This window comes from Taurulus bubalis, assembly GCF_910589615.1.
Source record: "Taurulus bubalis genome assembly, chromosome: 12".
Classification (NCBI taxonomy): Eukaryota; Metazoa; Chordata; class Actinopteri; order Perciformes; family Cottidae; genus Taurulus; species Taurulus bubalis.
Window position 1 is genome coordinate 4112122 of NC_136600.1, and position 24909 is coordinate 4137030.

At 43.8% G+C, this 24909-nt stretch overlaps 1 protein-coding gene across 1 annotated transcript in view; it reads left to right on the forward strand.

Annotated features, from left to right (window-relative positions):
• The window catches only part of vps13b (vacuolar protein sorting 13 homolog B), a gene marked incomplete at its 5' end in the record, with an annotated part of 310239 nt that overhangs the window by 33419 nt on the left and 251911 nt on the right, over positions 1–24909 (forward strand). Inside the window, 9 exons of the mRNA XM_079226893.1 lie at positions 1780–2051; positions 4922–5017; positions 6393–6515; positions 6980–7117; positions 9755–9842; positions 13361–13546; positions 15247–15416; positions 15631–15825; positions 19761–19885. Of these exons, the coding sequence (XP_079083019.1) occupies positions 1780–2051; positions 4922–5017; positions 6393–6515; positions 6980–7117; positions 9755–9842; positions 13361–13546; positions 15247–15416; positions 15631–15825; positions 19761–19885 (1393 nt within the window). The remainder of the gene's footprint in view (positions 1–1779; positions 2052–4921; positions 5018–6392; positions 6516–6979; positions 7118–9754; positions 9843–13360; positions 13547–15246; positions 15417–15630; positions 15826–19760; positions 19886–24909) is intronic.

The following is a 24909-nucleotide window of genomic DNA, read 5'->3' on the forward strand; positions in this document are numbered from 1 at the left end:
GGGCACTGCCTGCTCCCGCTCCTCCCCTCCCACCGTCTCAATGTCACTCAGCTGCTCACTCACTTACACGCCCACTCCTAGCCGCCACTCGCTAGCTCAGACATACACCGCTGCCTGGAGGCCTTGGGCTCATGGAAACCAACCATGACCCTGACACATCCCATTACACAGCGCTTCTAAGCTCTGCTTGTGGACATGTCCACAAGGAAGACTCCAGTCTGGCTGTGATCGCTGTCACGACGATCCAGTGTGTCATAGTGCATACGTTTTTTTGGCCAACCCACATCGCTCTCTGGGAATTCTTTCACTCCCCTCCTTCGGATTAATACTTCAAAGTCTCCTTAAGCCCCTCTGTTTTTATCACTTGATTGGTAATTGTGCTTTTATTTTGATTGCCTTGCTATCGGTACGTAGGCCTCGTCAGTTTGGGACGTGAAGCGAAAGAGCTTAACTTGTTGAACTGACACCTCAAAGGCTTCCACGGAGGGAAAACAAAAAGGAGGGAAAGGAGAAATGAGAGATAAAATCCAGCGGGGAGATATTTTTTGGGGGGGTGGGATAAAAAGCCATAACATGGGATTTCCAACTGCCAATTCGCAAAGTGAAAGATTTAATTAAAATATGTCATAATTTTCACCGCCTTAGCCTCTGGGATTCCTAAGCTGTGACCTCACGGACAATTATTGTTTTCTCAGAGGACGTGAGGCCGCGAGGAACAAGGTTTCACATTCTTGCGTATTGACATCAGTTTCCTCTCTTCCGACGTGCGTGGAAACGGACGCGGTAGCACGAGATCGGAGGTCGGGGGGGGGGGGGTCGTGCGTGGTTTATGGAGGGAACCTGTGATCCCCACAAAAGAGGTTGTCTTCATCCCTTCAGTTATTATAGTATCCCTTTTGTCCAGACTGTCCCATATTTAGTCCTACCTCCACTCACCCTCAATCTCCCACCACTTTCTACATTACCCGGTGTGAGGCCGGTGCTTCACAGTAGCCGGTGCTCCAGTCGACCCCTGTGCGCTCTCCGTCTAGGTGTCGACACACAATCACAGTCGACCTGTACTCGCCGAGCCCGGACCGCGCTGATGGCTCGGAGCTACTCGGCCCGGAGCTACTCGGCCTCCCTCGTGGCCGCCATTTCATTCTGTTGGCCGCGAAACAAGTATGTGCCCCCCCCCCCCCCACCGCGTGCATTCTTCGTCGATGCGGCCTGTACTGCTGTGTCCGGCTCAGACAGCCCTGACCACGCTGATCCAGCGGCCCAGTCAAGGCTCTCCTCTGTCAGGATGCTGGCTGACAGACGGTGCCCTCTGGCCTCCATTGGAACGGGGCTTCCTCTCTCTGTCATGCAGCACACACCTGCATGCTGAAGCATTGGCAGCACTACTGGGAAACTGCCTTGGTCTCTGCTGTGTTTGTGTGTGCTCAGTGGACAGCTGAAACATCTTGCTTGTATTAAACCACCCAGAGGGCATAGACAAATTAATTTAGCATGCTGCATGGGGCACAAACACTTCTATTATCAACTGTTTTCTCTCCGTTTGGCCAGTTAGTTCTCACTTTATGCCTCTCTCAATTCACTTATCTGTTGGAGTAATTGGATAATTATGCATTTATTATTAAGTCTACTTTGTGTGGACCAGTTTGGAAGTGTCTGAATTAATCCTGAACAGGCTCCTTATAGGAGTAAAAGTAGACCTGCAGATACTAACCCTGATTTAAAGTACAGTACAGTAAAACCATCTGCATTTTAACTAATTATGCCTTCTTTCCTCTTCAGGGGTGGATGTGGATATGGAGAGCCAAGGGGCTATCAAGTACTCCAGCCATGACCTCTACATGCAGCCTGGGGGTCCTGAAGAGGGAGATGAGGGATGGGTGTCCTGGGCTTGGTCCTTCGTCCCCGTCATCGTAGGCGAGGAGGGAGATGAGGAAGGCCTCTACGAGCAGAGCGCGGCTGGAGGCATCCCCACCAACCCGCAGCAACACACACCCAAAGACCCCATCGTTTCTATCGGCTTCTACTGCACCAAAGCCTCTCTTACCTTCAAGGTAAATCAGCCGATTTAAAAACTAAAGCTATGCACCACATCAATGATTCCATTACCAGATCTAGGCTACAGTTATAGTTATTTCAATGTGTTAAATTGTATCACGTCATTGGGGACAAGGAAAAACATGATCAACTTGCCAAGTATCAAAATGAAATAAATAAATTCTATAAATACATTTGGTATGAATGTGATTAAGGGTTAAAATATGCTTTTAAAATCATGAAATGTATTTTTGATAAGCTAATACTTTTATATACAGTCTCAACAAAAATTTGTTTTCATGTAAAAAAAAAAAACCCACAAGCGCAAGGATTGACTGTAAAGATAGAAATGTAAGTGTATTCAATACAAAACGTAGAACCAATTTGTGCAGCAGGCTTTCATAAGTCAGGAGATTCTTGGGGAAATTCTGTATATAATGATATTTAATGTTGATGTAGAATTTCCTGGTTTAAGATATCGTTGTGTTAACAATTATATATATATTTTTCTTCTTCCCTGGCCGCCATTATTCACTCTCTCTCCCCACCCCGTCGCTGCGGCTTATATTCTGTGGTGATTTTCAGTTTGAGTCTCAAAGAAGGGCTTGATCTTCAGGAAGTCCCAGTCCTCTTGGTCTCGGTGTGTGGTATAAGGGAGGGTAGTGTAACCGCTAACTGACGTCTCGGGTCACGTTAATGTTTTAAACATCATACGTGGTGCGATGACTATTCAGAAATGGATCCCAAACTTTAATCCTGCCTGCTCACTCCGAATAGTTTGAATTCATCTGCGTTTCCCCTCAGGTTCAAGCACTTGAGATCACATTACTGTGCGTGCTCGACAGACCGCGGTGCTTTTCTAATAACGTTTAATTGTTCCTGTATTGTTTGAGTTCTGTTAATCAATGAATTGCCTCCCGTCTGGAGTAATTGCAGACAGCTGAAACATTCTTGTCTTTTTCCTACGAGGAAGTATTTAGTTGGAGGGAATATCATGTCTTTGAGCAGCCACCGCCTGAACCAGTGTTTGCCATGGACATGAAATCAGAGAGGTATTTTTAGATTGCTGACCCATTACTCCCCAAGATCTGTTTGATCAAAGAACCTGGCAGGATGACTTTAAGTCACATAATGCATAGTTCAGCGCTTACTATTTGTTCCGCTCTTTCACATTTTGCACACCTGCCAAACTCTCATCGCACGCCAGACGTCAGTCACACCATTCTTTTGGTTTTGCTATTTTCGTTTATTTCAACAACAAGTCTGCTTCCAACCTTTCTACCATGTTACATTTCTGAGAACTGGAGTTGAAGATGAAGCCCCTCCCCCCCCATTGATAGTCACATAGAACGTCACAACATTTCCAAGATGCCTCATAAAGAATCCCTTGATTTGTGTTGGACTCCCGAAGCCTTTGGATGAGGCCAAGGTGTAATAAAGGAGAGGTAGCTCTGTGTTGAGCATTTGCGTTGGTGCTGTGTGGCTCCAGGCCTCGGTACGGCCAGAAATGCAGCCCGGTTGTTCTTACTGGACCAGCGGTCATCGTGTTTGTTGCCCTCTGAGCGGCAGCTCTTCATTGTCTGGAACTACGATGCGCAAAACAAATCAAAATGGAGCAAAGCTAGAGTCCGACCTGCTCACCGCCGCTCCCGGGGACCTGGAGGCGGGGGGTTGGGGGGGGAGCGCTCGCTGCACGTGATTAAACCGTCGGAATCGAACCAGGGGAAGGGAGCGAGGGTGAGAGAGTCTGCTCCATCGGCAGGGATAATAAGGCACAGCTGCTCCTTGCACTGCACCTGCTTCCTGTGCTAAAAGTTGAACGGACCGGGGGCCTGCACAGCTCGGCTCTACACCCACATTTTTTTCGACTGACCTCGAAAGCATCACAGCTCTGCAGCCCTCTCCCTTCAGCTCGTCTCTCTCCGCCTCCACACCGTCTATGCACACAGAACGAATACTCTTCTCTCAATCACCGCACATTATCAGTGCACCCCACGCTATCCTGAGTGCTTTCGTCATGTTCTGATTGTCATCCCCAATAAAGCCGGAGCGGGCCTCCCCGAGAGGCGGAGAGGAGCGACTGTCATGTGGTTTGATGAATGCCTTTGGCCTGGGTCCAGACTTGGAAAAAGAAAACGGTTCAAACGTCCCAAGACTGGCATCCAGCCTCTGATCTAAGAGAAATGTCATCTGTCCTTGTTTGGATGTTATTGTTTCTGGTTTTAAGCATTATTTTCGGGGCCCTCGTCGCCCCCTCACATCCAAAGACTCGCATAGCTTTTGTTTACTCTTCAGATCATGTATCTGTTTCAGCAGTGGATTGTGGGTACACACGCAACCACACACACACACACACACACACACACACACACACACACACACACACACACACACACACACACACACACACTCTGAAACATACTGTATGAGTTCCAGTTTCAGTGTTGAATTTCTCTGAGATCCGTATTATTGCCAAACCGGTACTTATTCTGTCAAACAAAGCTTAGCGTTGCCTTGTCGTCTCCCAATATTTGGAGGTGCCTCTTATACTGAACCGCCTTTCATTTGAATACTGCAATTTTAAGACATGTTTGATTGGTTTTGATTCGTTGAAATTATTTTTAAAAGTCTACTTTTTGGATGTGACAAAGCTTTATAAGTAACACAAATGTAAACGTTGACTTCACTTTCTTTTACAATCTTTGATTTTTTTGTGACACCTCGTTCTTTTCTTCACCGATTAAATCAAAACGATTTATATTTTTTGCTTTTTTGGTTTTGCTGTGATTAACTCAAAGGAAAAATGGCTTAGACGGCTAAATAATGTATTCATCTCATCTTTACTTACTCTTTCTTAATATGTATTGGTATCTGTCTTTTGTCCCAGCTGACCGAGACCCAGTCAGAGAGCAGCTACTACAGTCCTCAGAAGGTCAAGTCCAGAGAGGTGCTCTGCCTGGAGCACGAAGGAATCACTATTGAGGTACTGCAAGATGCTAAAGAAATATGTTGATTGTAATAACTGCCTTTTACTGACTGATTCACAGTGCACTTTGTTGTTGATGAATTGTCAAATTTCCAAAATTAACAGAGAGAAGCCACTTTGACCAATGAACAAACAAATGTATCCTAATATAGATTTTCAATCACATTTCAGGATTATAAACAATATTATAGAGGAGGAATACTATTATTCCCCTCAGCTCAAGCGGATCTTTCTGGTGATAATTTAATCCTCACATCTGCAACCGTGTTACCCATCATGGCAAATGCTGATCCTCTGCCCTTCCCTTTTGACCCTCCATTATTATTACGAGTGTCTCCTTGGTTCCCCTTACGCCCTTCCTAAGTAGTTTTATGAAGCCTCTCCAGGTCACTAATCCGTGGCCTGTTGTGAACACGGAGGAATCCGTGTCTGAGTCGGGCCCAACTCTGATCATTTCCGCGTTTCCCCTGAGCGTCGAAAATATTTAAAGAACCTTTTTCTCTGATTACCTGGTTGGAGCAGGAAAGAAGCTTTCTGATCCTAAGCGCTCTACCAGATGTGAGCAATTCTGAAAGATTTCCAATTTCTGTAATTTATGCTGAGAGAGAGAGAGAGAGAGAGAGAGAGAGAGAGAGAGAGAGAGAGAGAGAGAGAGAGAGAGAGAGAGAGAGAGAGAGAGAGAGAGAGAGAGAGAGAGAGAGAGAGAGAGAGAGAGAGAGAGAGAGAGTGTGTTGAAAGGCAAAGGGGTGGCTAGTAAAACAGGGAAAACTAGGCCTTGTAATTATTGTGTGGTGAAACGTAAAGTTTTATTGGATTGCTTTCTGTTTAGTTGTCTGCTGGGTGAGGGAGAGACCAGCAAACCTTTACTGGTTACGGGGGCTGCTGGACCGCTACCACACACTCACACACACCCTCAAGGGAGAATGGAAGCTGTCTGACCCCTGCTCTGTTTTATCATAATGAATGAGCCCACAACCTCAGCAGCGCCGCAAACCAACTTGGCCTCAAACCGGTCATGGTGGAGAACCCTGTCTGGGATATATTTACAATAAATTGAGTCCCTAACTGTCATTATTTTCAAATGTTCCGTTTTACTGCAATGTAAAAGGTTAAATTAATTTCTGTGAATTATCGCACAGTTGTGGTTTCACTGGGCTTCTGTGGACTGATTTAAGACATTTTCTCTTTGCAGAGGAAAGGATTCTGAAGCTAGCACTGTTGCTATTTCTTTTTCTAACTGTCCAGGTTGTTGTATTCCTTATTTTCCTTATTTTGTAGGAAAAGAGCTCCAGAGTTTATCCAGCTTCCACATTGTTCTTCATGTCCAGGTGGATAAATATGGAGTATAAAGTTTCTCTGCTTTTTATTCCAGGTGCTGATGATGGGGGAGCCCTTCTTCGATTGTCAGATTGGCTTTGTGGGTTGCCGGGCACTCTGCCTGAAAGGCATCATGGGAGTACGGGATTTTGAAGAAAACATGAACCGACGCGAAGAGGTAAAGACAGCCCGAGAAACCTCGAGGAAAAATGAAAACAAAAAGCGGAAAAACTTGAGTGAGAAGGATCAAGAAAGCTCATTAAAAAAAGCCCAGAACAGAGATGAGTTTCACCCAAAGCATCTCCCCGCAGCCGCTATTGCTCCCGAGAGCTTTCAGAAGGAGGTAGAGATGTGGTCTGGTTTGTTTATGGAGGAGACCCAGCTGCCTCTTTGTAATTCACCGTAATGCTCTGAGTTTGCCAGATCACCACTTTGTCAGCTGCATCTCACCATCCGCTCATGTGCACTGCAGCGCTTTTGGGCTCAATTGAAAAGTTCATGTAATAAGGGACAGCAAGTTGTTCATATGAAATAGTTTAATATGGATTTAATGTAGTTGGTGCTCGGTTGTATTTCTGTGACGTCTGAAATAATCGTGTTTATTCCTTCCATTCTCTGAACGGCCTCTCCTTGTCTCCGCAGGACGCCGTGTTCTTCAGCTGCGGGGACAGCCTCAGCAGCAAAGGAATGACGTACCTAACCAACTCTCTCTTTGACTACCGCAGTCCGGAGAACAACGGCGTCCGGGCTGAGTTCATCCTGGATACCGCTAATCACAAGGTCAGAAGGAAAATGAGATTCTGGAGCGGGTTGCACCAGCTTATCTTTACTAAGCCTGGTCACTTTGATAAGACGATCTTTGTAATGGACCTTTTCTGGGTTTCACCAACCATGCCTAAGCTTAGACTTAACTACGTTAGCCATGCACGTTCATGTTAATGCCCACGCTACTGTGACTATTGCCTAGCAGCATGCGTTACTGGGATACATTAACGACAACAACCTGCCGACGTCTTGCTCATGTGTAGCTAGTGATTCATCATTTGGGCCAACCTATGGAGGGTCTGAGTAAAAGGAAATTTCATTGAGATGTGAAAATTCAAAAGAGCTGTAACAGTTAAAGTTAGTCCCCATCCCCAAAACAAATAAAGTTTTCAACCATTTTTATTCTGGAATTTGGTGAAAAAAAGCCTGTTGCAGGCTGTTTACAAGAACGTTGACTTGGGTTTGGATGGAAGGCCAAAAGGCAGGAGCAGACCATGCTTTACCTGAGAGCAGCCAAGCAGCTACATCAGTTTAATAGTTAGCCTGTAGTGAATCCAACCAATCTCACAGGTTGTTTGTGACAGTCCATTCCCAATCAAGCAGACTAGCCACGAAGCCTTCAAAGAATACCCAAGCAACTGATAGCTGAGACCAAACCATGTGGCAAAGAAGAAGCAATATGTTAACCAGGCCAAGAGCCAACTGAACACGCAGCTCACAGCTGGGCCGACACTTATTCAACCAACAGCAATACACAAAAGTGCATTAAACGCGATTGACTCACTGGTGCTGTTTACTGGGAACAGCACCTGCCATTGACGCAGTCCTCACTAAACCAGACATCTGTAGCGCTGATGTTGTCAAGCTGTTAGAGAACAACACGTTCACGGGAATGATGCAAACAACTCTTTATTAAGACATCTGTATAAAATGTGTAAATAAACTCTTTCAGAAACATAAAGGGCTCACCGAGACGCGTCACATTCTAAACCCATTTTAGTGTGGGCTCGACCGAGGCAAGCACACTGACGCACACTTTGACAACACAGTTACTGGCAACTGGGTCAATCAACACTAATCTGAGATCATTACATCCAGTCTATCTTTAAGTGTCCCCAGGAAACACTGGAATGACAGCTATTATCATATTTTGGGGCAATATAGTGTTTTGTTTAGCTCTCAGTAATTCCTCTTTGTAATAAATCATTGTGATTGGAATGGCTGCCACTTAGTTTATCTCTTGTCAGTCACCCTGCTGCTGGCTGCAGTGGAGGAATGTTCCCCGCTATCTCAGCAGTAGTGTTAAAGCCATTATTCCTGATAACCACCAGCTCCCTTCATCAGCCATCCCAGCTGGAGTGTTGACTCTGCTGCAGAAATGTTCATGACCCTCAAATGAAGCAATTGTTTGGACATCCATCCATCCATCTGCCCACACTTGAAAGTCTTAAAGAGTCAAAGGGTTTTCACGTTAATTCATTAGCGGTTTTGAAACCAGCCAATGGCTTTGATCCAAAAGCATGCCAGAGCCATTAGAGGTCCCCTAATAAATATTACTCATTAACCCGCCTGGCTGATAAGGCTCTATTGAAATCTCTGTTTGGAGAGCTAGTGAGTGAGTCTGGGGTGGGGGTGTTAAAATGTGTGTGCCAGAGGGGCCTCTCTCATTCTCTCTCTCTCTGTGTTCCTTGCTCGCTCACTCATTCTCTCTGTTTACCAGTGGTTTGATGTGCAGTAGAAGTATAACTTTCTAATAGTGTCTGTAGGACAGGGTCAACCGCTCTTAACCTGCCGACTAACACGTGATGATGGGCTATGCAAAACAATACACCCAGGTAGATCAAAAGTTCTTTATCTATATTTAGGTTGTATTCTTTAGTAAATAAACATGTAGTCCAGAGACATGCAGGCTGAGGGGAAATGGAAACTCTAAATAGAAGGCAGGTCTGAATGTGAGTGTGTTAGCCCTGTAATAAACTCTGATGTTGTATGTAATGATTGCATACTATTTTTAATGTTAGGTAACTGACAGTTACAAAGTGCTTTAATAATCATCAGTTATTACATTCCCCCCCCCCCCCCAAAAATATCTCTTTCGGAGCCACTCAGCCTTACCTTCATGCTTTCTAAACCGTTGCTATCTTGATAAATATTCCCAAATAACATTTCGCAATGTCATGTTGAAACTATCAGCAGGCCGGATAAGTCCCATCTTTCAGTAGATAAGGTATGCCTTTCCAGTGGCATTCATCCAAGCAGAATGACGTTTACTTCCATTTATAATGAGCTTATTACTCAGCACAGACCTGTTTATTATGTAATAAATGACTTCCCTATGCACGGTATATAAGCATAATTGATTATTCCTGCTCTTAAAAGTTGATTGAAAAAGTTGGTTAGTTGTAATTTCACCATGATCCCCTTTTTAAAAAAAATATATATCTATAAAAGATCCAGATATTAATGTTATTGTTAGCCTGTTAAAAACTAAATATCCGATCAACCCCTCAATGGCTCTTTTTTCCAATGTTTTATCTCTGATTCGAGCCCCTTGGCCGTATCCACCATGACCCGGTCACTGCCACTCTTAAATGCTATCAGCTTGTTTGCTCCCTGCCTGCATGTTTACCTCCCTCCCCTGTTGTTTGACAGGAGAGCTATACGGAGATAGCAGGCATGCAGCGCTTTGGAGCTTTCTACATGGATTACCTCTACACAATGGAGAACAGCAGCGCCGAAGGTACCGGCTAAGCCCCGCCTCCTCACGGGGCTCTATGCTCACCTTGCTCTTCTTCTTTTCCCTGCCTTGCTCTCTCTTTCTTCCTATCCATATGGTATTCTTTCTCTTCTCATTCTTCTCTTCACTGTTTTCTTCTCTTCACTTTTCTCCTCTTTCTATTCTCTTCTCTTTTTCTCCTTTTTCTCTTCTCCTCTCTTTTCTCCTCTTTCTCTTCTCATTCTTCTCTTTACTTTTTTCTCCTCTTTCTCTTCTCTTCTCCTCTCTTTTCTCCTCTTTCTCTTCTTCTCTTCACTTCTCTCTTTTCTCCTCTTTCTCTTCTTCTCTTCACTTCTCCTCTCTTTTCTCCTATTTCTCTTCTTCTTTTCTCTTCTCCTCTCTTTTCTCCTCTTTCTCTTCTTCTCTTCACTTCTCTTTTTTCTCCTATTTCTCTTCTCATTGTTCTCTTCACTTTTTTTCTCCTTTCTCTTCTCCTCTCCTCTTTCTCTTCTCATTCTTCTCTTTTTCTACTTTTTCTCCTCTTTTCTCTTGTCTTCACTTTTCTCCTCTTTCTCTTCTCTTGTTCTCCTCTTTCTCTTCTTCTCTTCACTTCTCCTCTCTTTTCTCCTCTTTTTCTTCTCATTGTTCTCTTCACTTTTTTCTCCTTTCTCTTCTCCTCTTTCTCTTCTTCTCTTCACTTCTTTTTTTTCTCTTTCTCTTCTCATTGTTCTCTTCACTTTTTTCCTCCTCTTTCCCTTCTCTTCTCCTCTCTTTTCTCCTCTTTCTCTTCTCATTCTTCTCTTTACTTTTTCTCCTCTTTTCTCCTCTTCTCTTCACTTTTCTCCTCTTTCTCTTCTCTTTTTCTCCTCTTTCTCTTCTTCTCTTTACTTCTCCTCTCTTTTCTCATCTTTTTCTTCTCATTGTTCTCTTCACTTTTTTTCTCCTTTCTCTTCTCCTCTCTTTTCTCCTCTTTCTCTTCTTCTCTTCACTTCTCTCTTTTCTCTTTCTCTTCTCATTGTTCACTTCACTTTTTTCCTCCTCTTTCCCTTCTCTTCTCCTCTCTTTTCTCCTCTTTCTCTTCTCATTCTTCTCCTCTCCTCTCTGTCAAACAAGACCCCTGGAGACCTGAAGAAAGAGCTTGTCTTGTTTGAGTCCCAGCCACCTGGTCCTTGACCCTTCTTGTCCTCGCTCTCACCCCAAACTTACCTGGAGGGCAACTGTCAGAAGTGTTTAGTCTGCGCTGACACATATTTGCGTTTCTTTCTCTTGCTGCTTGTTGAAACACTGTCCACACCCCTGTCTCTTTACCTGTAAGATCTTGAGAAAGTGAATAGGCACCTCTTGGCTAATTAGGTGTCACTCTTCCCAGCAGAAGCTCAAAGACGGGCAGGACTTCTCATTCTTCAGCCGCAGCACTTAAGAATGTTTATTCAGGTCTGAAAGATCTGAAGTTCCCATTAGGAGATAAAGTGTTCCCCCTTCAATCTGAAAAGCTATATTTGGCCCACAAATGTCTCCGTGGCTTGGTGTGTCATTGTTGAATATTTTATTTCAGTGCTGCTAGGAAGCTGTATGTCACCTGACTGACATTCATAAGTCCTGTCTCCCCCCTCACCTCCCTCACACATACACACAAATAAATAGATACATATGGGAATCTAACATTCTTAGCACTTAAATAATTGTCAGATCTAATCTAGATACAGTGTCTAATGGTAAAAATGTATCACACACTACCATTCAAAAGTTTGGGGTCACCCAGACACATTTTCTGTTTCTTCGCAATTTCTGGCATGGAATAGCCTTCATTTCTAAGAAGACTGGAGAGTTTCACATGAAAGTTCTCTTTTTCTGGCCATTTTGAGAGTATAATGCAACCCACGAATGTGATGCTCCAGATACTCAACTAGCTCAAAGGAAGGCCAGTTTTATAGCTTCTCTCACCAGCAGAACTGTTTTAAGCTGTGCTAACATGTAGATATTTCATTAAAAACCAGACGTTTCCACCTAGAATAGTCATTTACCACATTAACAATATATAGTGTATTTCTGATTAATTTAATGTTATCTTCATGGAAAATAACAGTGCTTTTCTTTGAAAAATAAGGACATTTCTAAGTGACCCCACACTTTTGAACGGTAGTATATAAAAAACAAATATACATTTATATGGATAAGGATATCATTGAATAGCTTTACGGCTCATGTGTAACTTTCAAATATAACGTTGGAAACGACCAGTTACAGCGATGACTAACTTGGATGACATTGAACCAGTTCAATGGCCTGAACAGATCATTTGATGTATTACTGTTAGAGTCGAGTGCCACCTGTGTTATTTAACTTGCCGCCCACTTTCCCGCTTTACTTTTCCTCCTCCCTTCCTCTACCTCTTTCTGACTATGCTATTGTTTCCTCCCGAATGACAGCTACAGATAATCATCTAAATTAAAAAAAAACATTGATACTGTCATCCTGAGCTGTCAAAGTCATTTCTGACAGCAGGATAAGTGTCAGTCTCTTTTCCTGCGGGACGGCTGTGGTTACCCTCGCCAATTGGAATGCTTCTCTCTGTCAGTGTTTCTCTTCTTCTCGGACGCGGACCAGATCCAGTGTCAACCAAACAAATTACTTTCCATCGCCACGGGACTAACATAAACTCTGAGTCAACCGAAATACTAACCGACCCAGGTTACACTCGCCATTGACTACGCATTAGAGCCACGCTGCAGTTTAAACCTTTTTTTTTATCTTGGGGAAATGGAGACACTTTAAATTGTCTAAATCCCGGCTAACTTCGGCCTCCTCGTCATTCTACTGACCGTCCTAGCTGCAGCCATATGGTTGATGTTAGGCTTAATCCACTGCAGTCAAATCCCACTGAAGAAGGGAAAGGGAAGTGGCATTGCCCCGTTATAAATCCCCAGAATGCAGTGTGGGTTACACCCCATCCCCCAACCCTTTCAGCAACAAAAAAAGAAGTGAAACTCACCGTGTTGGCTCTCTGAGCTGTAAGAATGTTCGGTGCAGTGGTGGAATGTAATGGGAATAAAGAAAGTTGTGACCCTCTGTCCTCTCACTCCCTCACTGCCATTCATCCACCCCCTTCTTTTATTTTTAATTTCTGCCTTTTTTTATTGCCGAGGAGCGGAGTCTTTTAAGTGAACCTCTGGAACGGGGCCTGTGATGAATGAAGGGACAGCTGTGTGAGGGAAGTGGACATTTGGAATATTCATCATTCCAGTGGGTCACGGCTATGTGAGCTGCTCCCTGCTGCTGCATTACATCTCTGTTGGACTTCTGCCCCAACAGATGAGGAGATTCCCTACTTGAGTCGTACAGTACATAATTAAAAGAAAGAAATGGGATACGGGGGGAAATGTTGCTGCCATAACTATTTAAAGCATGCAACTCTGCACATTAAAAACAGCAGGTGACATGTCTGCTGAAAAATGCGGAACAATGTGTCACATTAGCTGAATCCTCGTGTTTATAATAGCGCACACTGTATATGTTCAATGCACGTTTGTTTCTGTTTGCAGGCGCTCAGGACTTGTCGGTGGTAAGTGCGGAGGAGGTGGTGCCCGCTGTCCAAGAGACCTCCATCAAGAGGCTGGTGGTGGGCCCTCTGGACGTCAGGCTGAACGGCAGCGCTGTCCACCGCATCCTCAAGATGGTCACCTGTGCCATGGACCACGAGTACGAGCCCTACTGCAAACCACAGCCAGGTCCGTTTGCTCAACAGCCGACTATGATCCGCCAGTAATAGTTCACTTTACTCCCTCCGCTCAACTAACTCTTACAACACTGGCTCTTATCTTCCCTGCTGCTCTTGTTCTACTCTGCCAACGAGCAGAAACCCTTACAGTATCCTCATCACATTGTTATTTCCTTGCACAACCCATCTTTCAACACACAGCTGTACATGAAAGTAGTGACCTTTTGGACCACATGAGGGAGGCTAAGCCAAACACCTTTTGTGTTAGCGGACGTCCCAGCACGGCTATTGATGAGCTCATCCCCGGGATGTTGTGAAAGAACACGGAATGTGTGTCCGCGTGTAATATCTGTAGCAATAACTCTCATTTTTGCGAAACAATAACATCCGCAGGTTTCATCTGTTTCAGCATCTGCGATAGATAATAGATGATGGGGTAATTACTAGAGAGCTTTTGACTAAGGCTGGGTAGGTCATTGCGTTCCTTCCTGTTTCTATATGTGTCCGTACAGATAGAGTTATAAAATAACACATGCCTTATGTAGTTTCCTAAATCAAGCTCTCCTCGGCTTCATGGGGGCATTGTGTGTGCGCCTGCCAGGAGAGAAGTAGAGGTCAGGAGGTCAAAGACATGACTATCTTTCTACTCGTCCTGTCCTCTTCTTTGCTCCTCCTCATACGCTCCTTGCCAAGAGCTCATGAAGAATCACTTTCCTCCCCAAAACTAGCAGTACATAGAGACCAAATTGGCTGGTGTTTGTGTATTTTATAAGATCTTGCACTATTTTAAGCAGGAGGTTCCAACTTGCAATTTAATTATATATATTGCCCAAAAACAATAGGAGTAAAGTAACAAGACTTTTAGAGCTGGATCTCGAGGCGTTTTCTTGTATACAGCTGCATATAGAGAGTGTTTTAGTGTGTAATCATGCCTCTGTACCATGTGAGCGGCATGTCTTTTGTAATTTGGCTGTTGATTATTGACTTGAGCCCTGGCATATGATTAGATTGGACATGGCAGCGCCAGATGAACCTGATGCGGCGCTGTGGCGTTAGGCCAAAGAGCAAAACCAGCTTTGGGATCAGGTTCTGAGCCCACCTTGGAGCTGGGAATGTAGCCCAACTGAACTTTTTCTGAAAAGAAACAAGCCCATGTCCTGGGACCGGAGCCAAGGCCGTTCAGTAACAAAGCGCTCAGGCTCTGGTCCACCTCAGGCCCTGGACCCAGTTTGGCGGTCCAGGGCCCGGGTCAGCCTTGCTTTGGTGAGCGCTGACCTTGTCTCACCTCGACTCCGTGTTGACTTGGTGCTTCCTTCATTTTCTGCCTTTCTGGATGTTTGTGGTCATTGATTAAATGAGTGCTTTTATGAGATAGTTCAACAACAAAGCTACTAGGAAACAACCACTGTAATGAATATCGCACTGAGATGCCAGTACCTTTTAGTGCATGTTGATTTTATTTAGTGTATGAGGTGGTGGTCTTTTTGTTGGAAAGTACTTTTTTATTGTTTTAATGCTGCAGGCGTAGAAGAAAGAGATGTGGTGTGCTTTACAGCTAACCTTTTTGTCAAAAAAAAAAAAAAAGAATCTTTCGTGCTCAAATCCAAACGTCTTTGGTCTTCATGCACCATATAATTGTTTTTGTAGCGATATGTTTCGTCTCGTTGCGTTCCAAAGCTAACGTGTTTCTTTCTGTCCTCGTCTCTGTAGAAGTGGTTGAAGAGAGCCACGGTGCGGCTACTCCAGAGGAGATATCAAGCTTAGAGGAGTTCATCCCGACCAGACTTACGTGTCTCACTCTTCTCCAAGTGTCAGTGACCGTCTCCATGGCGGAGTTCAACCTCCTTCACACACTAATGCCAGTCATCATGGGATGCAAGGTGGTGCACACTGACCTACATTCTTCTAAACCTGAATCTATTTCCTGTGAAAAGTGAATCATCAAATCCAGCATAATAAAATCCATCATCATAAAAGTCACACAGTCACAATGTTAGATTTAGCTCAGTTTTAAGAACTCGTCAGAGAGAGTCCTCCTGCGTTGTGTATTTTCCTTTTTTAATCCCTTTCCCTTTCATATCCTCCATCTCCCAGACCGCGCCGGTGCCGGTCAACGTCCCAGCGTTCCAGCCGGTGCGCCCTCTACCTGCCGTGCAGTTCCTGGTGGAAAGGGTGAACGTCGAGCACTCGGTGCCCATGTACGCTCCAGAGCTGGTCAGCACCGTCAGCGGCCTCAGCCAGCCCTCTGACAACCTGCTCCATCACTGCTATGCACACCTCTACCTCAAGGTGAGCACCGCACTATTGTATATCACAGCTGTCTGTACGTAGGAGACAAAAATGGGAGATATGACAAGCAACACAATGACGTTTGAGGTCATTCAGATCTAGATTCTGGTTCAGCCCTGCACATCTCAGGTTGGTTTTGCATGTGCTGATTTGGTTCTCACACATGGTAATCTGTACAGTTGGGTTATATGCACATCGGCCCAAAGTACTCATGGTCACAGCCTTAACTCCACCCTGAAATAGCCCCAATGACCCTTTTGACCTGGTCATAAAGATCTCAGCACTGGGCTCTCTGATGAGCGCCAGTCCAGCTCTGGTCTACTTCATGGTTTCCACTTGATGGGACGCTACAGGCTCGTATTGTGCAGCGTCGACATTCCCCCGTTACTATGTTGCTTGAATGGTTTTGAGAGAGATCAAATTCATCGTTAATTAAGTGTGGCTAAGCTGCAAGGGGTCATAGACCCCTGCAGCAAGCGCACTTCATGTTCTCCTGAGGGCTTAATAATAATAATAATAATAATAATCATAGTCACACAAAAACTTTGGCGCGTATCTCCTCCCACAGCGTTGCCAGCACATGCGTGAAAAATACATCAAAACGTGCGGCATGATCGGAATCGTGTATTATGACTTTTCTAAGAGATTCGACCGGCCATTTTCCCGAAAAGTGCGAAAAACGGCGAGAAATTGTCCCATTCACTTGACTGGGGTTTCGGACTGAAGAGAGCAAAAAAAACATACATCTTTGTGCCCACAGTGACTCGCCATAATTTATCGTAGAGAAATGATTTGAAGTTTAAAACGTTGACAAAAGTCTGGAGTTTATTTGCCCAATTGGGCATTTTTTGATAGCTAGCACAGTTTTCATGTAATTATTGTTCAAGTTTAGAAAAATGTGGGAACCATTTCAGAGTTTACAATGGGTGTGTATGGAGCAGGTTAGAGCTGTGATGTCATCACTAGAGCACGAGAAGCTGTGTCCTAACGAACCTTTTTGTATTTGTATTTTGCCATTCACTCCACAATATTGACTTTTGAGGCATAATTTATATATGAAAACGTTGGAAATATTGTGCCGGTGGTACACATGCGTCGTGGAATCCAACAAATTTATGCTGTTTTGTCAGCAAGCCTGAAAGCGACATGAAGACCGGCCAACTGCTCCATCAACATCCATGTTAAATCGGACCACAATTTTCTCTCATGACGGAAACGTGAGCACTTTATAAACTGAATTTACGCTCTCATTTCTAAATCCTTACAAATATTTAAGTAGACGGAAACGTTCTCAGAAGTCTTGTGCTTCTCATGATTTCGTTATTTTCGCGATGGGATTCACGGTTGTCTCTCAAATACAATAGTTTGAAAGGTTGTTTTCTCATTAAATCCACAGTCCAGTCTCCCGCTCTGTGACAGTGTCACACCTGTTTTAAGTTAGCCAATCAAGGCAGTCACCATGGCAACCAGTGACACGCGGGCACACGCAGGAGGAACACGTGTAATCACGTGATATGTTGCAGCAAAGTACTGTCCCATTCATATTTACACCATCAAGCCTTCACAGCTAATGTTGGTATATATATATATATATATATATATATATATATATATATATATATATATATATATATATATATATATATATATATATTCCGTTCGCGCGTGCATGTATGTGTGGATTGGAGGTATATATATATATATATATATATATATATATATATATATATATATATATATATACCTCCAATCCACACATACATGCACGCGCGAACGGCCGCGCGCATGCACGTGTTAATACTGTCGCGTGCACTCAGACTCTTGACTTTTGATCATATTTATGCAAAAAGTTAATAATATATATATATATATATATATATATATATATATATATATATATATATATATATATACATTTTTTTTTTTAAGTCAAGGAGTTATTGCTTCTTTAGAGATGTACCTCAATAATACATCTCACTACCGGTAATGTATATATATTGCGACGTCTTACGGCAGTAGTAGCCACACTTTCAAAATTTCTTGTGAAATTTTCTAGTTACAGTTAAAGTTACCAATAACATCAAATCTTTTGGTTCATCAGAGAACGAGTATAAAATCAGTCTGCAAGATTCTTTTCTACCCATTCTTTCATCAGATTGGCGAATACGATGAGGCCAATTTTAGGACCTAGAGGTTGTTCTATAATTACATCGGGGCAGTTCTGAACGATAGTCATGAGATCACAAATCTGAACAATCAGCTGTGAGAATAATTATTAATACATATTACTCATACGATTCAAAAACATTTAAAAGGTACAAATAGAGTATTTAGAAAAATATAGATTTTCTGTCTTTTTCTATACATAGCTATCGAGCATGAATTATTTACATATACACTATTTGATTAGTATTTCCTTTAAATACAAGTGAACGTAAAGACATAGGTAAAGACATATTCCTTTTCAAATTGTCATAAATATACTATAAATAACATCTCAACCTTTCTATTCATAGTTTACTTGAAGGCCAGGATGTCCCGTGCAGTACATGGTGTACTATGGTGCTTTACTACATTCAGCTATTCCCCTTTTAGGAAGCCTGGATAACAGATCTGGGGTGATCCGGGGTGGCCCAGTCTGGCCTGCTCTGTTTTGTTAAGGCAGGATGTTTGCCGGACCTCATGCTGGTAGCCCTTATCACAGGGTCACTGAGGGGTTAACAGTCAACTGCTCATTGGCCAAGGATCCCTTCTGACCAATCAGCCAGTCAGCATCTGTATCTGCCAAAGTTCTCATTCCGCCTCTGGGTTTTGGCAGTGGGATCATGACGGGGTGGAGGTCACTTTGGCCGCAATTCACCCACTGCAGGAAGTGATTTAAACAGGTATAAACTAAGGCTTATCTTAATCTGTCTTTTATTGACACTGGCTGACAGAGCTACGGTGCCTGTGCTGAGTGTAGCGGTTAGCCATTGTCTCAACATGGAGCTAACGAAAGGAAATAGACCGATCATTATTTGAATAACTAGTTGTGATTGGCTGCTGAGGTCTCCCGGAGGAAACAGTAGTGAATCTGCCAGGCTGTATGGCCTCAAGCTTGCATTACAAAGTGATATTTTGATTATGTCTACATCTCTATCTGGCAATCATACAGTTCAACTTTGACATGCTACTCTGTTGTGTAATATTCCAGCCATAGGCCAGTTGTCCATTTATAAATGAATTATCGTTTTAGTTTGGTCCAAGGTCGTGTCCGTCTGCTCTGGAGTTGAGTGAATCCTTTCCTGAGCATACACAGCAGCTGCATGTGGGACAGCTGGGCTCAGCCATCATCCACTGCCTCGTATATTAAACTGGACTTCCACCATGCTCACTGTTAGCAGTATGTAAACAGTGAGGCTGCAGTACATTATGTGTCTGGCAACGTGGCTACCAGAAGCTAAAATAATGAGAATACGATCATGAGCCACGTTGTCCCTAAACAACAATGCACTCTTCCTGGAATAAAATACGTAAATGTTACCCAGAAAGTGACGGGAGAATGTTGGCGAGATCTGGACCTGATCTGGACCTGATCAATTTGATCCGTATGAAGGTGTGTTGTGACTGTGCTGTCAATTCAGGGCAAGCAAGAGTGTTGTTTCGTTTCTCGCTGCTTCAACTTGTTACAGTGTGTGTCAACACCTCCAGAAAACCCCAAAGTTATTCTGAAAACTTCAGTTTGCACCGTTATTTGTTGGTGAAACCTCTGCTTCTCCAGCGTGCACACTGCAATGTGTATCCTCCTTAAATCACACTGCAGTACGTCCCTTCTGCCAGGTAACGTCCCTGTGGGGACAATACTGTGTCTTCTGATTCCAGGGCCTCTTAGCAAACAGCCCCTCCATTTCTCACACCCTCGTCCTTTCTCTCTCTCTCTCTCTCTCTCTCTCAAGGTGTTTGGGTTCCAGGCAGGCTTGACATGCCAGGACAGTACCGGAGGGTTCCTGCCTCTCATCCCCAGCATCCCTTCCTTCAGCACAGCGCTCTACGGGAAGCTCATCCAGATGCCGGCATACTGGTGAGCGCTTATGATGCGGAGTGAGCACGGAGTTCCCCATGTGAACATCAACCATGTGATCTATTCTCTCAGTAACTGCAGTTAAATTTAAAGGTATATGGTGGGTGGAAAAAACACAGTATATTTTTCCACTTTTTCACAACACTGAAACCCTTAAAAATCTTTCATAAATGGAATTGTTCACCTCAGATCATTTGATTTGGACATGGCATTTTTTGCAATAGTTTCACTATCCCTAACATGGCTACCTCAAATAGTTTATAGTTTATAAGTGATGCCCGAAGAAGTGAAGCCCAATCTTGTATCGTATTCATTTAACTTACTTTACATTCATGCCACAATGTGTGAAATCATCTTTTCACACAAATGTGTGAAAAGAATGCCTAACATGTCTGAGGTCCGGATGCATCCTGAGATGCCTCCAAAAAAGCATCACTGTACAGTATGAATGACTGGCCCTACTTTGTTTAATCTAGCTGTGGTGTAGTACAATTTACCATATTGATTGAGGTGATCACAGGAAGCACTTAACACATTCCTCAAAGTACACACTGTATATGTAAGGTACTCGTCATTGTGTGATTAGTGGGCCTGTAAACAAAAGGGGGATTTACATCCTACGAGCACCTGTGGGAGGCATCCGGTGCTCAACCTGCTTTTGTATGCCCACCCGGAAGTAAGCATCACACTGGTTCCGTCGCCAAAAAGCCAACGGCATGTTTCAATTGGATGTTGGATTATCGCAGAAAATAAACTCTCTGTCAAACACAGGTTTATGATACTTTAATGTTTTTGCTCAGCAAGATAATCCTCACAAATTAACACCACTTTTATGATTTCTTTATGCGTAAATACATTCGGCAGCAGTATAAAACTAACAAACTACACCACGGTCACGCAACAACGGGAAGGGCAAAAATAACAAATAATTTCCTGGTTTTATAACTTATTCCTGCAGCATAGCTGTATTTACATGGTAACAATCACCCGTCAGTTTACCCCAGTAAAGACAAAGTGAGGGAGGCAAACGTACATGAACGGTCTTTTTCCTGCTCCGGAGGGTGTGAACCTCTTCCCTGTGTGTGTGTGTGAGTGTGTGTGTGTGTGTGTGTGTGTGTGTGTGAGTGTGTGTATGGGGTTAGGCCCATGTATTGTACCTCATGAAGAGGACTGCAGCCTTTTGCGGGCAGTGCATCAGAGGATATTTAAAGTGATGGATGAGCTACTTCTTCAGCGGTCGGTGGGGAAAACAGAAAAACACAGTCATCGGGTAACAACTGCAACAATTTCTCACATGGTTTGAAACACAAGGAGAGGAAAATAATACAACGCTGTCTAAGGAGATGAAAAAACATATTGCTATATCCCTGTCCTTCTACCAGACGAAGGATGACTCATCGGGGATGTCCCCCAAGAGAGGGTAGAAGTTGAAGGGGAAGGAGAGGAGTAAGGCTCCACAGTCTCTGAACGTTGAAGTTATCAAAATCCAAAGAGAATAAGACAGAACGAGGAGAAAATGGAAAAGTAGACAAACTGCAAATAAGCAGAGCGTGAGAGAATGGAGAGGAGAGAAGTAGAGAAGACGGTGGAAGTTGAGGAGAGAGGATGATGGGAAAAGTGTGAATGGACAGGAAGAGGGATGAGACACAAGCTACGGAAGATGGATACAAGCTATGGAAGATGGATAAAGGGGGAGAAACATTTTAGAGAAGGGATTTCAGTCTTTGAAATACAGTCAAATAACGTTCACCATCATTCACTCCGTCACTGTGTGTTCAGTATTCATCATCTGGGAAAGCCCTTGATGCACACACACACACACACACACACACACACACACACACACACACGCACCCTGTGCCCTCTCTCTCACACCTTGCAGTCAAAGTGCCTGTTAAAGCAGGAAACCTGTGTGAGAGCACTAGCTTGGGAATCCATTTCCCCCCATTAGTTTAGATTTAAACATGTCAAAGACCTGCAGATGGTTTTGACTTCTTCCCCAGGCAAACATTGTATCTACTGTACAGCGGTTAGCCGGCCACACGGTGAACCACAAGGCCCTCACTCCATGGGGTGTGTGTGTGTGTCTGTAGACCGAACCCAATTCCCCGTGCTCTCTGCTCCCAATAAGAGACCGCTAGCTGCTTGTTTGATCTCCAGCCCCCCTGTTTCAGCCCTGCCTGCCTCAAATAGTGGATTCAGATGTCAAACGGATGTTATTTTTCTTTCTGACAATCACTAGATGTTTCTCATCTCTTGAGAGCCTTCCAGATCAGTCCCCCCCCCCCCCTGTGGCTTTTCTCTCAGCCTGGACCAGCCCTTAGAAATAACACTGACAACCTCTTACAGAGCCTCCTCCACACAGTAAGAAAGTGCTCTGTTATTCTTTGTTTTTGATGAATACAGTATGTCCAGTATGCACCAGGAGTCCTCATCTTCTTATGTTTTAAGTAGGTTATCTGTTAGTCTATCTGGCATTGCGATCATTCCTCAGAATAGGTCAACACGTCAGATAATTCTACTGCCCTTAACAGGATTATTTCCACTCCATCTCACTTTCCTCATCCCTAATTTAGATTTAGCCGGATGTTTCCGACACTTTGACAGGTTAGAAGCGCTTCAGTTGCCTGTTTGTTTCACTGTCAGTCTCTTTCCTGTCTGCGATAATGACTCTGGGTGTTGTGCAGGGTTAGGAGCTCAGAACCTGCCAGAGTGACTCATATTTGACCCTTTTCCGTCTGTGCGGGAGGTATGGCCTGTCTCACTTACTGACCCGTGTGTTGCTGCAGTCAAAATCCAATTAACGCAACCTGACAGTTTGGTCCCGGAAGAATGATGATGAGCAGGTTTGACGGAGAAGTGGAGACGGAGGCCAGAAGAAATGGAAGGGAGAAGTCGAGGGTGCTGAGTGACAACAAGCAATGGTATTAAGTGAATAGTAATAAACATATTTGTTTCCTATTGGCTGATGCTCTCTGCTGAGGTTAGCTGCCATAGTTTTGCACGTGTGTGTATATTAGTCGGTGAAAAACATTCCAGCCGACTTTATTCTCAGTGAGTTGTAGCCGTGGGATTCCCACGTATGTCCCAGCATGTGGGTCAGTCAGACAGGTCGCCTCCCAGAGGTGAGAGCGAGGCGACACGTCGAAGCCAAGAGATGCGCTGCGCACAGGTGGTAGCATTTACTTCCCCTGTATTGATGTTTGTTTTGGGACTGCTCCTCGGCGCTGATGTAACCACACAACACCCCTTTTCCAACATGTCCTGTTCTCGGAGCAGACGCTGAGCAGAGCTCTACGAGCGTTTGAAGTAGCATATGAAAGGAAAGCGGGAAGCACGAGACCGCAGTGAAGGAGCAGCGGAGAGCGGGGCGAGAAAAAGAGCGGTCTCCACTGTCTTTCTCCGTCCCCGGTAGTTTTGTTGTGCAGATCATTGGATCAGCTTTTTCCATTACCAATGTAAAAGGTAGCTTTGGATTTGCCTCCCTCTGGACTCTGCATTAAATGTAGATGATGGTAGCTTGGAGTGGGAAAGTGATGTCATGCACACTTTTTGCATCCCTCTCTTCTTATATACACATACACACACACATTGCTACACAAACATGTTTGTCATTGCCATTGCAGACAGGTCATGCTTAAGCAAGCGTAGATGACTGCCAGGTGATCATGGGGGATTTGAAGAGGCTCTGTGGAGACCCAGCACGTCTCCTGATGAGTTGGCCGCGCCGCACGCTGCAGCTCATGTTTCCTTCAGTCTCACCACAGAGGCTCCGGCTTCTCACAGTGGGCAGCGAAAAGGGCTTTCACTGAGGAAAGTACACCGCCTTGACATCTTCTCCCTGCCAGCCTCGGCTTTTACCGGCCGTGTGCTATCGCGTGTGAGACCTTGAATACTTCCAATTGGACTGAAATGTCTTTGTTTCCTCAAGTTTTTAAGCATAATGACATTTTAAGGAAAGGCAATTGCAATCCGCAATTGCTCCAGAGCAATTGCAGATTTTGACCTTCTAGTTCCCCAGTTTGCATTATTTTGAAGACGGGAATAGCTAAACCAAGATCTTGTCGGTCCACCGACAACAATCTCTTCTTAGACAGTTTAAAGTGGTACGGGCACCTCAGCTCAGTAATGTTTTAACCTCGTCGCCATGTAGAGAATGAAAAGAGCAACTGAAATGGGTCATGGTTGTTCTAACTCTAATAAAGTGGATTCTCTCGGCTGACACCCTGTGGCATCACAATGGCTAATGTATAACTGAAAGTGAGTGTTGGCTGTTGTTAAACAGTAAGCTGAGGTCCACTTGATCACTGTCACTAGATCTCAGGTCGAGGTGTGGAGGCACATTTGTACAAAAGGCTTCAACTGAGACACTGAGATAAGTTTTTCTTTAAGAACAGCATTTTTAACTCCAATCACCTGAAGAACTACATACTAAAAGGGACTTTTACCAATCTTAAAGCATCATACGCCACATTATGCATGCAGTCAAATGGCTTTTGCGTCCTTCTATTTTCCAACTTGTGCACAAGCATATCTGCAGCCCCTTTTGGTTTACAAGACTAAGAGGAGCGCCTGTATCTGTTCAAACATTAGCACCAATCCAACCAGCACGAGGAAACAATGCAAACCTACATCTTTTCAATCAATCAATATGAATCAATTACATCATTTATGGTTTAATACCCGCGCCACAAAGAACTGTGGATGAAAATGGAAACGTTAATGGGTGAATAAAACTCTTGTAAACAGTGAAAACGTCAGATTTAAAATGGCTCGGTATTTGACCGTTATTGCCATATACAACAAGCGGCACACTTGTTTAGTTCTTTATGAATATACTCATCTGAATTATTAATTACTTATTTGTCGGTAGATCAAATATAATCAGCTATAATGTTCCCAAAACATATTTTTTTCATGCACATAACAACTAACTTTCGCTACACTTTAATAGTTATTTAATATCACACCTTAAATACATGAATTAATCACAAATACAATCTAATGTTGTTATTCAGTTACAT